This window comes from Vicugna pacos, chromosome 12 (assembly GCF_048564905.1).
Source record: "Vicugna pacos chromosome 12, VicPac4, whole genome shotgun sequence".
Lineage (NCBI taxonomy): Eukaryota > Metazoa > Chordata > Mammalia > Artiodactyla > Camelidae > Vicugna > Vicugna pacos.
Window position 1 is genome coordinate 7,197,113 of NC_132998.1, and position 16,541 is coordinate 7,213,653.

Sequence of the window (16,541 nt, forward strand, 5' to 3'; positions counted from 1 at the left end):
GAGAATTTATTCTGTTGGGCACTGGGATGCAGTGATGATAAACACAGTCCCAGAGCTGGAGGAGCACATGATCTAATGAGGAGGAGGAGGGCTAACAAGTAAACAAGCATGACAATATAATGTAATAAATGCCACTACAAATGTTAAGTGTGTAGTGTTAAGGAAGCCAGTTCAGAAAGGTGCCTAATGAAAAAAAAAAAAAGGTACCTCATGTCTGGTAATGAAAGTCTTCCCAGAGAAGATAACATTTAAGCAGAGATCCAAATGCTAAGAAAGAGTTGATTAGGGAGAATGAGTCGGGAGAAGTATTCTAGGAAGGGGGGCCAGCAGGGGCAAAGGCTTAAGTCTCAGAGAGAATGTGGCTCATTTGTTGAACTGAAAATAGTTCAAGAGTTGGAGCAGTTTGACCAGAGTTGAGGAATGGCCAAGAAACAAGGCCAGATTGTGTGGGACCTTAAGAGTCAGGCTAAGAACTGTGAACTCTTTTTTTTTTTTTAATTTATTTTTATTTTATTTTATTTTATTTTATTTTATTTTATTTTTTTTTGAACTGTGAACTCTTGAAATAGTTCATTACAGCTGACTTTCCCCTCTGTTGGTTTCCATACTGGCAGCTGTCTAGAAAGACTGTGATAAGTGAGGATGTGGAAATCAGAGGATAGACAAAAAGTGACAGCTCTTTATGGCTGAAAATTCCTCTTCCTGTATCATTACAGTCTCCACAATGCCGTCTCGGGGTTGGGGGGCATGTGAGAAGGTAAAATTTCAAGAGTTGAGTTGCGCCAGTGAAGCTGTGAAGTAGGTCGATGATCTTCATAAATAAACAGCAAGGGAGATACCAAGGCCCCGTTGCTATGCAGCACGATAATGATGACACATGTAAATTAACGTCCAATTTAATTTGTTGTTTCACTTTATTATAACACTAATTTCTGTTCACTGAAGTCTGGGCAAACACGTACAGAAGTCAGTACTAATTTGGTAATACACATCATTTTTAATAATTAAAAGCAATATTACTCCCAACACTTACCTTCCTGCACCAAACTGATGGGGATAAAACACCTAGAAGCTGACAAAAGAGGCAAAGCAAGACATGTTGTCTACTTGAGTTTATTCTGTTCTTTTTTTTAAAAAAAGAAAAAAAAAAAAAGAGGTGAGGGATGGAGGGGGAAATAACCCATAAACACTGTGAACAGGAACCAAGACTCCAAGACTTGGGCGTACTCCCCCCCAACCCTTGACCTCAGTTCTCCAAGAGACTCCCACCCACCCAATTTTCTTTTAAACAAGACATCCAAATCAGCAGCAAAGGTACCTCCTGGGGTAGTCACGGAGATTTTGAACACTGGGAATGGGAGGGAGAAAAGTCCAAAAAAATAGGAGTTGGGAAGAAAAGGGAAGGAATGAAGGAGAGGCTAGGCTCTGGAGGACAGAGGTGGGCCATGAGAGGTGGAAGCGAGCCAGTAGGGGACACCCCTCCTGACTGCCGCTGCCCACGTTCCCCAGGACCCCGGAGAGCCCCGCGGTTTGTTCTGCAGTCCGTTCCCTGTTCCCCGGGGGCCTCACAGGCCCAGCTCCAAGTCCTCTAGCTCCTCCTCCAGCGCCCTCCTCCTCGCCAGCTTCTCCAGCTGCTCTTTGCTGGGCTGGCTGATTTCCCCAGCCTGGATCCGCTGCTGCAGCTCCTCCACCTGCCGAAGCTTCTTCTTTAGGTTCTTTATCTTCTTGGCCTTCTCGGTGGCGGCGGCTGGGTCGGGCTGGTCCGGGGCGGCAGTGGGGGCTGCCCGGGAGGCCTGTGGAGCGCTGGGCACCTGGGCGCTCTCGCCCAGGGACACCTTCTCGAGAGTCCGGCTCAAGGCCTCCGCCTCCCCCTTCTCCTGCTGCTGCCGCCTCTTCTCCTTCCGCTTCAGGTTGCGTTTGGCTGTCTTGGAGAGGCCTGGTTCACCGCCTTCAGGCCTGGATGGGGTGACGGGAGCAGTGGCCTCGGGGCTCAGCCCGGGGGGCAGTTCTGGTTTACTCTTGAAAAACTTCACATACTTGTTCTCATACCTGCGGGGAAGAGTGTCAAAGAATCACGGACTTTTCCAAGTCCCCCCCTTTATTTCTTTCTTTTTTTCTTTTTTAAATCAAGCCCTCCACCCTTTTTTTTCGAGCCCTTTTCTTAACAGTATAAATTATTTCACCCCTTTCTTTCCTGCTTCCTTCTTCTCCCTATGACCCCTCCCCAGCTTTCCTCTGCTGTGCAGGTTGTAGGATCCCCCGGTCCTGAAGCTCTGATCTCTGAACGCTATTTACAGGTTCTGCTGAACAGAGGCCATAGGAACAGGTCTGGTCACTTGGTTACTCATCCCTCACTCATCCCTAAATCCTAGCTTCCTCCTCTCCCTTCTCTGATAGCTGCCCCCCCCTTCCACTTCGGAGGATCCTGGGATCAGAAAACTCCTCCTTGAACTCATAGGCACGCATTTTCTTTCTTGCGGCAGGGACGCCATTAAGTACCCCCTCCTCACGCCTGACCACGCACACTGGGACCTCCTCCTGGGGCACATAGCCTTCTTTCACCCTCCGCTGCTTTCGCCAGGTCCCGTCCGGTCGCTGAGTGGAGGCGATGTACTTGCCTGAAATAACAGAATTGCGTTGGAGTTACTCTTTCTAATTTTCAATAGATTTTTCAAATAGATTTTAAATAATTTTTAAAATTTTTTAATTTCAAAATCGATTATATTATAGTCATGCTTGTGGAATTAACTGTACATCATAAACTATTATATATGTATATATACACATTTTAAGTTATAGAGGAAGTTTATTTTGGCAGAGAATGTTAAACAAAATTAAAGTTGCATACATTAGTAACATAACTCAACATCGTTAATTTGGTGTAAGTGTGACTCCCAGGATGAAAGAATGCATCAGAGCACACAGCTTCCCCCAGCACCCATCCTTCCACTAAAAGCAACCATTAAAGCAACCTTTTCTCACATCAATCAACCCTTAATTAATCTCTCATCATTATCTATTGCGTGCCTATACACTGCATAATACACCATCCCTGCCCTCAGGGAATTTCTAATTTTATAATCTAGTTGGCAAGACAGGACAGGCATGGAGGGAAGTTTAAAAAACACAAGACAATAGCATGGGGACATCAAAAGACAGCAAATGAATAGGAGGCTAAAAAGGGCAAAAACAAGAATCATGGGAAGGAAAAATGACCAGAGAAATTGTAGAGAAGGAAAAGTTTTATTAAGGTGAATGGTGAAAAAGAGGTCAACTTTCAGGAATCCATACTGTAGATACAAAAGCACTAGCACACAAGGCTGTATGTAAATGATGTTTGCATTAATAATGTTTCTGCATTATTTAAATTAGCGAAAAGCTGAAAGCAACTTGAATGGCTATCAGCAGATGAACGACTACATAGATGTGGGTCATCCATACGATGGAACACCACGCTGTTATGAAAAACAGTGTTAGATACAAATGCACTGATCTTGAATGGTCTTCATGATATACTTTGGGATCATATGAGTATAGATCCTCAAAGTTTTTAACGTCAGGATCCCCCACACACTCTTATTTTGTAATATTATGCATTTCACTACGCAATATAAAAAACAATCGTTTTATATTCGTAAATCTCATCAGAAAAGTCTTTACTAGGAAACTGCCATGCTCACAGTGGCAGATACAAGTTTTCCAAAATTCCAATTTCCTCTTGAAGGTTTGAATTTTATCACTGGCAACAAACACTGTCAACTGTTTTCCTTGAAATGACAGGCTCACTCATTTTCAGGAAAATGCTACCAGATACTGAGGTCTGAATTACCATGGTTTGTCAGTGGTTCTTTCAAGTAAAAATGGGGTTCCATGAAACGGAAGCTTGTTTAGCTTGCAGCTCGGACAACTGCACCAGTGCTTTTCTTTGAGACACCACCGCACTTCAGTGTGCAGCAGTGCTTCATGCTTACGTCCTACTTAATTCACAGAGAACACCAGAAAGCTGTGTAACTTTCAGTTATGAGATGAATAAGTTCTGAGGGGGTCTAAGATACAGCATGGTAACTATAGTCAGCAGAACTGCATTGTATATTTGCAAATTGCCGCAGAGAGTAGAGCTTTAACGTTCTCACCATAAAGCAATGAAATGGTAATTATGTGAGGTAAAGGATGTGTTAACTAACCTTATTGTGGTAAACCTTTCACAATATATATGTGTATCAAATCATCACACTGTACACCTTAAACTTACACAATGTTATATATGTCAATCATATCTCAATAAAGCTGGGAAAAATAATAAATAAATTAAAAGATGTACATTAAGGGGCCAGGGTATAATTAAATTAATAATGTCACAAGGACATTCTTAAGTGAAACTGGCATTGTTTACTGCAGTGTGTCAGTGAAGAACACAATGACTAGTACAGTTGGTGCCATCACCTTGATTACTGTTAAGGGGCCAGGAGTTTCCCCCATCATTGCTTTTGCACCCTTAGTGCCAATGTCAACCCAGCAAAAGAGGCAAATAGCATCTCAGTATATTATCAAAAGAGTTATGCTTGCAGACCTCCTGAAAGGGTTTTAGGGACTCCCCAAGGGTCCTGGACATTCTGAGAAACACTGGGGTAGAGGATACTCCCATTCTTGGGGCAAGAGCAGCACTTAGAGGTCCATACAGTCTGTGTACAGGGGCAAAGAGAAAGGCGTGGAAAGACATAACAAGACTATGCTGGCTACCTTAAGAGGGATAACCTAGAAGAAGAGGTGGTAGAAACCATTAACTCCTAATAATACATATATATATGTATATATCTTGTGTGACTCTTGTTCTTCCTTTGAGTATCACTTTTGTAAAAAAACAAAAAAGGGGGGAAAAAAAGAAAGATTTAAAAACTTAAAAGTCAAGTCAAGAGCCTCCCACATGGATTATACATGGTTACACGAATTGAGTTTTTCTCAAAATACAAATATCATTAATAAATTAAAACTAAAAAAAAAAATGTTAAAGAAAATGGGTAAGATTTGACAGGTAGGGGGGATGGGAGAAAACAAACATGAGCCAAGAAAGATGTGGCTGTGAGGCAGCCTGGAATATGCAGAGAGCAGAAAGCAGAGGAGTCCAGGTGAACCGGACAGTCCATATTGGGGAATAACACAAAGTGAGGTTGAAAATTTAAAAATTTAAAGATCTTAGAAAGCCTTAAAAACAAAGCCAAGGAATTTGGAATTTATCAGGTGAACAAAAGAGGGCCCACTGAGGATACTGTTCGCTTAGCTGTGACCGTTTCGAGACAAGAGTTAAAAACTCAAGGCTCCGTGGAGGGAGGACTGAGACTAGAGGTGGGCTCCAAAGAAAGAATCAAACTAAAGTAAATGAAAAGGGAAGCGGAATGAGACTCTAAACAGAATCTTACTCTAAAGCAAAATTTCAGACATGGGAAGGTAGATGGCATGTTCCGGAAAGGGTGACTAGACCAGTCCGGCTGAGTCAGGCTGGTGTTAAGTAAATGAGAGAATGTTCAGACCTTGAAATGTCAGTTAAGGAGCTGAATATCTGGAACATGGCATGCATTCAAAAAATATTTGTCAAATGAATGAATCTTTTATCCAAAGCAGTATTTTAGGGCAATTACTCTGGCATGATGAAAAGATGAATTGTTAAGAGAAAACACTGGAGACTAGGGAAATCAGTTAGGAAAAAAAGACTGCAATAATCCTGGCATGAGGCAGAACTGCCTGAAACAGTGAGAATGGAAAGGAAGAGAATGATGCCAGATACATTATCAAAGAATCAACAGCCCTCGGTAATTCCCTGACTTGGGGAGGGGTAAGGAGGTTGAAGTCAAAGACAATTCAACACACTTTGTTTCAGTAATTCTGATCTTGAGAATTTAGCATAAGTAAATAGTTCTAACAGGGAAAAAAAAAACAAAAACAGAAAAAAGAAGAAAGGGAGTAATCATGTGAAAATTATGCTATTATCTATAAATAGCTAAAAAATAAAAACAAACTTCACATCCAGTTATACAGGAATGGTTAACAAAACAGCCATTAAAACTAAAAACAGTAAATTTTTTAAAAAATCATTAATGTGATACAGTGGAATATAAAACAAAATAAAAGTATATAAACACCATGATTTCAACTCTTAAATATTATATTTGAAAGTTTAGAAAAGAATGAGCAATATGAAGTTATGTTGGGTGACTGGATTATAATTTTTCCTTTTAAAATTTTCCATTAATGTCATATTGTGGGTTTTTTAAAATCTCATTTTGTTTCAAACCAAAGTGGCTTGGAGAATGGGTACACCAAGGAGAGTGAAAGTACTTTTGACCAGGTGACCTATAAAGATTTTACAGAAGACAGAGCATCTTTGTGATTTTTGGAAGATGAACGGGATTTAGACAGGTGGAGGTGAGGGTGTGGTTAATGAGGAAAGAGGAAAAAGGGAAGTTTTTCAGGCTTATAGAAGAATATAAACAAAGGGACAAATCAGACTAGTCACGCCCCTACTTAAAATTCTTCCAGGATTCCTCTTGCCCTTAGGGAATTTACATGGAGGATGGAACCATACACAAAGGTCTTGTGACCCAGCTCTTGTTAGTCTCCAGCCTCTCAGCACCCAGTCACTCACCCCTCTGCTTCAGCCACTGAAATATTCACAAATTACAACTGACTGTGTCTTTACTCTCTATGCCTTTTTGCTCTTTGCTTCCTTTGGCTTGCAGTAGACTTTTCTTGATTCTTATCTTAATTCCTATTGGTCTTTAAATGTCCAGTTCAAGTGTAAACTCCTCAGTGAAGTCTTTCCTAACCTCCCCACACCAAACCAGTTTAGAAGTTGCCCTGTGTACACCCACAGCACCTGTTTTGGCCTTTTCTCATGATCTAATGTTTAATGTAATTGCTTGCTTGAGAGCAGGGACTTTGATCTTTGAAGCAAAGGTCTTGGCCCCTAGAAGACTGTAATTATTCAAATTAATAAATAAATAAAATTAAGTATCATATTAGGGAAGAGCAAATCTCCAGTATATTTTGGGCAAAAGGTGTATGTAATGGGAAAAGAGACTAGAGGTAAATTAGTAAGACTATGAAAGGTATCCAATCTCCTCTTGAGTTTGGACTCAAGCTTCAGAATGTGGGAGAATGTTAAAGGCCATTAAGGGAGTACAGACTCTGCTCAAAGCTTTGCTTTACTAAGATTAACCTGAAAGTGTAACACAAAGGTAGAAAAAAAATGAAAGCAATCGCTGCCATGTGAGAAGACTTAATTGAAATGGTCTCTATGGGTATCGAAAAGAAAATGAAAGAGAAATTCATTATGAAGAATTAAGTAAACGGGATCTGACAACTGCCAAGATTTGAATGAGAGAGGAAATCATTGAAATTGCTACAGTGGATTTAATCTGGTGCTTGTCACGTGTTTTCTCTTATTTTTCCACAACATACCATGTGGGTAAATAGGGCATATGGTAATAACATCTATTCACACATGTATTTTAAATGTTTATTGAGTACTTGTTGTTGAGCCAGGCACTGTAACAGAAGCTAGGGATACAATGAATAAATAAAACAAGCAAGGGTCTTGCCTTCTTGGAGCATGCATTCTAATGAGGAAGAAGAAAAATAAGTAAGAAATAAACACAAGTCAACAAACTAACTACAATATCACTCTTGAATGTGGACAATTTGGAGGAGAATAAAAACCACCGATACAAAGAAAGTCCAAAGGACAAGACAACTTTGTGAAAATAACTAATTCAATCTAGACAGGCAGTGTTTTTACGTGGGATTAAGGAGAAAGGGACAATGCTAGAAGCGTAACTGCACAGAGATGATAACTGAAGCCTTAAGACTATTACAGATGAAATTAGAGAAAAGCTAGGACAGAAGCTTCTTGAATGGCCATCCTAACTAGAAGTCCTCAGTGATACAAACAGCCCATCATCACAAAGGAGCACCCATTTTATGTTATCTTGGTTCCATTCTCTGGCCTTGATGGTATTCAAAGGTAAAGTCAAAAAGAAGGGGGGAGTGTGCCGATTTATAACCCTAGAAATAAAAACTATGGGCAGAATATTGGGATTTTCAGGTGGCATCTTTTTTTTTTTTTTTTTTTGAGACAGGGAGGTAATTCGGTTTGTTTATTTATTTATTTATTTGCATGGCAGTACTGGGGACTGAACCCAGGACCTCATGCATGCTAAGCAGGCACTCTACCACTGAGCTATACCCTCCCCCTCAGGTAGCATCTTTGAGAGGTAGAACCGAGAGGTTAGAGACTGCTACTATAAGAACTTCATAAACTTTGTTATTCCTCACATCTGCTGTTTTGTAATCCTCAATCTGTTTCCTTAAACTGAAAAGGGCTTTGTTTTCAGGGCTGGCAGGAAGACAGAGAAGAGACAACACAGCAAGTCTTGGGAGGACTCCAAAGGATTAGGGAGAAGTGACTGATAAAAGGTGTACTGAATCCCTGGAACCTGCTTCAAAGTTAAGAAAAGAGATCTGGGTCACAGATCTGAGCCTGAGGATGATCTCGGGGCCAACAATGATAAGACTTAGACATGGTTTCTAACATAGAGAAAATATAAAAAGAGAAGATCCATCTTGGAGGCATGACCCTCCAAAATGGTCATGGTCATCTTCCTCAAGGAAAAGGTGTCAGCAACACCAGGAAATGATCCTAGAAAAGAAGGACCAGGACAGTGCTATGCCATGGAGACCAAAAGGATCTGAAGTAAGGGCAGGTGATTACCTGTATAGATACTGTAAAGATTGTGGTAGCTCACAATGAAAAAAAAATGTGACAATGAATATACATATGTTCATGTATAACTGAAAACTTGTGCTGTACACTGGAATTTGACACAACATTGTAAAATGACTATAACTCAATAAAAAAAATGTTTAAAAAGAAAACACTGCAAAGAGATTAAGAAAAAGGAGAACTGAGTCAAAAAAGGTTATTCATTTTGGCAATTTGGAAATCTCTAATTATGTACAAGACTTTAGCTTCAGAAAAGTAGAGTGGTTAGAAGCCAGACTACAAATTAATTAAATGTAATAAACATTTACTGAAAGCCTCCCATGAGAAAAATACTCTACATTCTATGGGGATTATCAAGATCAGTAAAATGGTCCCCACTTTCAAGAAATTTACAGTTTAGGTCAGGAGAAGTAGGAGCAAGTTAGGCAAAGAATCACACAAAAATATAAATGTCTTAGGTATCCCTAAGAGACACTGATACATACTAATAAGAGATTTCAAGAGAATAAATAACCACAGACTGTTTGATGGCAGAAGGTGACAGGAAATTAGGAAAATCTCAGGGACTTAATCTTAAAGACTAGGTAGTACTAGTAATGATATCAACAATAAAGGAATGGCTGATACTTCTGTAGGCAGAGAAAGGAAGGGAAAGGGCATTCTAAGAGGAATAACAATAAGCAAAATCATGGCAGGCTAAAACTCACAGTATGTTAAGAACAATCAGGAAAGAACATAAGAAGCTCCATTACACCAGGAACTTTACATCCACCACCTCACTGAATCAAGATAATGCATAGATTACTATCACCCACAGCCGCTGAGGCAGAGTCCTCAAGAAGTAAAGATTATGTCCAAGATCACAAGGGTAGCATATAGCTGCGATCTGAACTGTTCTGATGCTGAAGCTTACATATCAGCATACTGCTGTTCCACCTGCTTTATACTGTACAACCCAGTTTCCCTGGAAGGTTTAGGCAGAGATGTAATGATACTGTATTGGAAAGTGGTTTGTGCTCATATTAGAGAGGAGTATCTTGAATGAAAGAGCAAATTGTCCGTATGTAAATTTGACAGTCAATTCCAAAAAGATAACAGCACCTTTACTGAGTGCTTTGCTTCATGCCAAGGACGGTGTTTATATACATGATCTTATTTCATTCTCACAACTCCATGAAGACTTATTCCAGATGATGAGAAATTTAATAACCTGCCTGAAGTTACAATGTCAGTAAACTGCAGCAGAATTCGAAATGAGGCTGTGGGTTTCAAAGGCACTGCTTTTTACATGATTATTGTGTATTGTGTTATAAATGAAAAAGATACCAAGAAGTTCAACTTCACTAATAATCAAAGGAAATACAAATTAAAACAATCATTGTCAGTGGTAAAACCCTTTAGAAAGCAATCTGGCTACATAAACCAATGCTAAGCTAACTACTAACAACTAACTAGTACTAAGAGAGTGAGGTGGTCCTCTCATATAGCAGCATTTCCCAAAGGTTTTGTTAGATAAAATACTACTTCCATAAGATATTAGCAAGGAATGCCCAAAAGAACTGTTAAATAAGGTTGGGAAATTCTGGGTTAAACATTTAAAAAAAAAAAAGATTCTGTTTTTTATCAGTAAGACTTAAAATAAGCTATGTTCTTATTCATGTGAGTATTAAGATGTAAATGTAGTTCACCACTGTGTTTCCCAAATTTATTTGACTACCGGAATCTTATTTTTATATTATTTTATTTTTTAGACTTTTATTTTATACCCCATCTCACAGAACTTCTAAGTGTTCCAAGGATCATATTTTGGGAAGTACAGCCATTCGGTACGATCACAATTATGTTAAATAGATATGCTATGTATGTATGTATATATACATATACATATGTGTGTGTGTGTGTGTGTGTACACATAAAACTAAAAGGGAATGTAAATGTAGTTATCTTTGGGTTCTGGAATTACCAAACACACATGTGACTTATATAATACACTAGTTATGAAAATATTTTCCAAGTTTTCTACAATCAGTAGGAATTAATTTTTTAATTAATTAAAAATAAATAAAAGTTTGTACCCTCCAATCCAGTAATTCTACTTCTGGAAAATCTATCCTAAGAAAATAACCCTAAATGCAGACAAAAATTTACGCACAAAAATATTCATAGAGTTCTTATAACAAAAATTCTGGGAACAGTCTAGAAGTCCAATAACAGAAAATTGGTAAGAGAAGGTGCATGCCCAAACAATAAAACACTCTGCCAGTATTTCAAAAGATGTTTACAAAGAGTTTTTAATAACAAAGAGAAACATTTTATGTGTTGCTATGAAAAGGCAACACATAAAAATGTATATACTGTCTGATTTTAAAATGCACAGAAAAATAAAGATCAGAAGGATCTATGCCAATTTTTTAATAAATTTTTTTTAGCTTTTGTTTTGGGGAAGAGGTAATTAGGTTTATTTACATTTTTTTAAAAATTTTTAATTTAAATAGAGGTCCTGGGGATTGAACCCAGACCTTGTGCATGCTAAGCATGCACTCTACCACTGAAAGCCTCCCCCCAGTATATGCCCAATTTAACAGAGGACTCTGAATGAATTATATTGAACAAAAATTACACAATTAAGTTTGTACTTAAGGAGCAGTAATCTGGTAACGGTGTGTCAAATGAACAGGACTAGAGAGAGTGACAGAGGTAGGACAACTATTTGTTGTCACAGCAATATCTGCAGGATAAAGGAAACTAAAATTTTATCCAACACTTAGAATAACCAAAGTATTATGCCTGATACTTTACATATATAACCTCTTCTAATCCACACAATAATCTTTACATAACAATAATAATTACAGAACCATTTTTTGGGCACTTTCTATGTGCTAGACGTGTACATTATATCACTTAAATTTTAATTCTCACAATAATCCTATATTGTAGGAGTTATTATTCCTATTTATTGATGAGAAAACTAAGGCTTGGATTCCCTAGGCTTAAAATTCCTAAGGCCACATAGCTAACAAGTATTGAAGATGGAATAAGGGTAACAGCAGTAGGAACAGAAGAATGATGTTTTGACAACAGGGGCCGGTGAGGAGGGAGTAAAAGACAATGCAAAAACAACACCCCAGTTAATTTTGTTACTAGGAACAAAAACACCTAGTGCTCTGATCTTGGTTTCCTGTATCACTCTTCAATAAAGGGAACAAAGCCTCCTTGGAGAAATGGCTCATTCTAAGACTGGGACAGGAAATATGCAAGATGAGGCTGGAGCATCTTCTAGGGCCAGAAAATAAGAAAGAGCTTTCAAAAAAAAAAAAAAAGAGGAAAAACAAAAAACAAAAAAAACCCTACACTGATGGCAGTATGTCAAAGGGTCATGGGGCCAACTAAAGAGCTCCCAATGTCCAAAGCTGGAATGTTTGAGCAATAAAATAAATATAATAACCCAAAGTTCAAACTGATATAAATAAGTGATTGAATAAATAAATGAGGAAGAAGAGACAAACCTCCTGTGCAGAATTCCAAATGATGTGTATAAATAAATACTCCATCCTTAAGGAAGAGAGCATAACTCCCTACTCTTCAAGTGTGGGCTGTGAATAGTGTTTTTCTTCTAAAGAGTACAAAATGGAAAGGAGAGAGGAAAAAAGTAACTTTATAGTGGAGAAACCTTAAAGCTACCTCAGCAGGAAGAGCATGCTAAATATCAAGAGTAAAAAAATCATTGTGATACTGTGTACCCCTGTATGATATGAACTATGTATCCCTGTATGATATGATGAAAATGTTACTTTACTTCTAAGGTTGTCCTCTAAAAAGTACACAACTCCACTATAATCATGAGAAAAACATCAAATTCCAGCAGAGGGGCAGCCAACAAAAATACCTTACCAATACTCCTCAAAACTGTCAAGACCATCAAAAACAAGGAAAGTCTGAGAAACTGTCACAGCCAACAGGAGTAAAGGAGACATGAGAACTAAATGTAATATGCTATACTGAATGGGATACTGAAACAGGAAAAAAAAAAACTAGGTAAAAAATAAAGGAATCTGGTAGGGATATAGCTCAAGTGGTAAAGCACATGCTTAGCATACACAAGGGCCTGGGTTCAATCCCCAGGACCTCTAAAAATAAACAAATAAATAAACCTAAAATTACCCCTCAAAAAAGGAAATCTGAAAAATGTATGAACCTTAGTTTATAACAAGGTATCAATACTGGTTCATCAACTGCAATAATGACACCATACTAATGTTAACATGTTAATAACAGGGGAAGCTGAATATAAGGTATATGGGAATTATATCATTTTCTCAATTTTTCTACAAATCTAAATCTGTCCTAAAAAATAAAGTCTATATAAAATTTTTAAAAAGAGAGAGAGAAATGATGCAAAAAGTTGATCTTGGTTTAGCTAGAACAGTACTGCCTTTAACAGAAACAAGGAAGGAAAAACTGATACTGATTTTGGTCAGACTGGATTTAAGGTGTGACAGTACATCTAAGAATGAAAGCTAGTCACCAAACAATCAGAAAAGGGAACTGGCAACTCAAGAGAGAGGCTGGTGCTAGAAATAAACCATTGTAAAGAGTTAAGAAACAAATAAGCAGTAAGGAAATGGAAATAGTATGTGTGGACCTGATATTCAAGAAATCAGGCTATGAACAGGAAAGAAAGAGAAATGACAGATCTTGATTTCTCAGTGAAATAAAAAGTGAGGTCATTTGCCACAAGAAGGAGATTTAAAATGGAAGGTTACAGAGAGCTGAGAAAGGTAGGGAAAATAACCATGGTAGAATGCAAGCAAACCAAGAAGGAAGAATTGGACAGAAGCTGTGATGTTGGCAGAAGTTAACATTAAGTTACATTGTATTGAATGTGCAACTGTGTCTTTTCTCTACCCACCTGCTGTGGCCTAGAAGCAGAAGCCAAGAAAACAGTTGATGGGTATGATTCAAGATAACAGAAGTGCTTGCTTAGTATAGAAAATCAAAATGAAGGAAGAAAACAATGAGGACAGCATCAAATGACTGGTTACAGAGGTCTAGATGGGGGCCTCAAAATTAGTCATGAAAGAAACGGAAGACTCAATGAAATGAGAAAGGTAAAGGACCAGAGAACCTAAGGAGGACAAAATCTGATTCTGTGAGTGTGATGTAGTAAAAATGGTGATTGGGTAAGGAGGTTAAAGTGAGAGATGGAGAGGGCCTAAAGGCGGAAGCAGTGTCATAGGTGAGGTCCTATGTAGTAGGTAGGTCCAGATTGTAGTGATTTTTATGTGTAGCTGGTTTCAAACCTCAAAGGAAAGTCAATGGTCTCATGCTGAGGAACTATAAAATAAGAGTATTCCGAACATGCTGGAGACACTGAGAATGAGTGGAGACACTGAGAAACAGAATGGAGAAAAAAATATGATCGGATACATCTGGGTCCTTGTGGGCAGTAAATGATGGCCCTTGAGGTTTTAGAGAAAATGCTATAATTGCATGGCAGCATCTTCCACGAGGATGAGAGTGACAGTGGTGGATCGATGATCTGGAAGTAGTAAGGGAAAGCAAAATAGCAGTGTGATTCCTCCTCTTCCACATTGTCATAGAAAACAGAAGATGCTTCTTGGTAGGAGGGTAGGGTGAGATGTGATATCTGGACTTTCATTAAATCAGTTTAAAGAAAACAGAATAAGGAGAAGTGTACTGGACAATGAGTAATATTTTCAAAGCACACATTACAGGGAGCTGGTTGAAGAAGGACCTACTATGTAGACAGCAGAGGAAGAGGTGGTACCACTTTGAAATGTGAGGTTGCAGAGAAGTATCAAAGACTTGGGTTGTCATAGATACCATAGGAGAGGTGGGTTGAGAGGTAATAACATGGAAAACAGCAAAGCAAAACGACACATTTTAGAACAGTCTGCATGTACCAAAGCACGCGTGCAAGCACACACATGCACATACACACTGTCACTTCTACAGGATATACATACACAATGAGGGCTACAAAAAACAGTAACATCTTGCCTTGCACAGCATTTTTATAAGTTGCTTTCATATATTACTATCTTATTTATCATCAGTGGGTAGATATTACTATGCCCATTTTTTTTAAGATGAAATTATAATGGGAAAGCCAAAATGAAAATCTTGATTCTCAATTTTCAACACATAATTCTCACACACACAGCAGACAGTTCAGCATCTCAAGCAGCCAGGCTGGAAACTCTTCTCTAGCCAGAAGTAATAGTAGATTCTACCAGCTTGTCAGAGAGCTTGAGAGGCCACTAGACACCTTCCTATTTGCCTTCTTGCACCTGAGATCTCTCAATTCCTATCACCAACACCAGAGAAGGGACAGAAGGCTGGTGCCATCAAGGAGAAAACTCAAGCTGAAAGTTGTATTAGGTTCCTCTTCCCTTCATACCTCTAGACCTCAGTGATCCAACAATGAAGATGAGGAAGATAGTGGAAAAAGCACTATGTAGCAACGAGGAGGTCTCCAACAGATACAGCTTCGAGAAAAAGAATTAAAACGGGGCTGGGGTAGGGCAGAAAGCAGGCATACTAAGAGATGGGGGAGGGGAAGGGGGGAGAGCAGGATTTGGAGGGAACTGAGGGTGGAGGGGTCCCCAAGGCTGAAGAACCCAAAAGAGATATGGGAGCTCCAACTGCTGGAGAAAAGTTAAGGGCCAGTGAGGGTCCTGGAGCAAGGACCAGCATTGAAGAACCCCAGGGTTTGGGTGACCGGAAGCGGAGACCCCCAAACTCGAGACCAGAAGGGGGCGCAGGTGACACCCCGTAGGAGAGAATGAATGGGGAAGGCGGTCCGGAGGGCGGGGCAAAGGATGGGCCCTGGGATGGGCGGGGCACAGACCCCTTTCCAAGTCCGAACCCCTGCCCCGAGAGCCCGGGGAGAAGCGGCTCCGGGTCTCCCGCACTCACCGCCGGTCTCGTCAGTTACATAGGGAGTCGCCATCTTGAAAACGCAAACCACTTCCGGCGTGAGCGGGCTGGGGTCCCGCCCCCCTCCCCACCGGAAGTGGAGTCCTGACCGTGGCGGGCCACCATTTTAGTCTTAAAGGGAGAGTACACCATTTTATGGACCGAGGTGGAGAAGGAGGGAGTAGAAGCTGAAGGCTTTAATAAAATAAGTGCCGTGGGCTAGATAATGCCACTTATAACATTATTGAGGTCCTGCTGCGTGTATAGCAGTTCTCTGGGCGCCGAGAGAAGTGCCGAGGCACAGCCCCTCTTCCTCACAGGCATTCTTCGTCCGTCTAGGACCTGCGGGAGAAAAGGGGGCAAGGCCCGTCTGCACCCAGAAAGGGGGAGTCGCTAACAGATGAGGAAAAGAATATTTAGACCCTGGCCTGAACCCAGGTCCCAGAGCAACTTGGGGACATGGGGCGGGGCAGGCCAACTCCGGGAACGCACTGGGGCGCACCAATGTTAGGGGCGAACGCAAGACCAACTGACCCTCTCTTAGAAGGTGGGGAGGTCGAAATCGCTTGCCGATTGCCCTTGGCCGCTCAGCTCGACCTCCGGACAGAGACCCGCGAGAGGGGCGTGCAGGGGCAGAAAGCGCTGCCGGCTGGTCACCGGTCCCTGAGCCTCAGGGTTGCTGGCGGCTTCTATGGCTGAGGAGGCGTCGGGCCGGGCCGGGCCGCGCCGGGCTGGGCGGGCAGCCCTGGGCTAGCCCTGCCCCTCGGGCGGCCCCAGGACTCAGCGGCGAAGTGATGACTGCCCAAGTTTGTTCTGGCCTTCG

At 40.4% G+C, this 16,541-nt stretch overlaps 1 protein-coding gene across 3 annotated transcripts; it reads right to left on the reverse strand.

Moving 5' to 3' along the window:
• Nucleotides 1-1,097: 1,097 nt before the first annotated feature.
• Nucleotides 1,098-16,541, reverse strand: LOC102538320 (partner of Y14 and mago). 3 transcript variants are annotated; one of them, XM_031683424.2, is made up of 3 exons: nt 16,253-16,541; nt 2,500-2,618; nt 1,098-2,049 (listed from the first exon to the last, which is right to left on the reverse strand). In XM_031683424.2, the coding sequence occupies exons 2-3, from the start codon at nt 2,547-2,549 to the stop codon at nt 1,566-1,568; spliced, it is 534 nt and encodes a 177-aa protein (XP_031539284.1). In that variant the 5' UTR covers nt 2,550-2,618; nt 16,253-16,541; the 3' UTR covers nt 1,098-1,565. The 3 variants fall into 3 exon arrangements, with proteins under 3 accessions (XP_031539284.1, XP_006218614.1, XP_031539283.1); XM_006218552.3 differs by lacking the exon at nt 16,253-16,541 and adding an exon at nt 15,719-15,794 and having other exon boundaries at nt 2,525-2,618; XM_031683423.2 differs by lacking the exon at nt 16,253-16,541 and adding an exon at nt 15,719-15,735.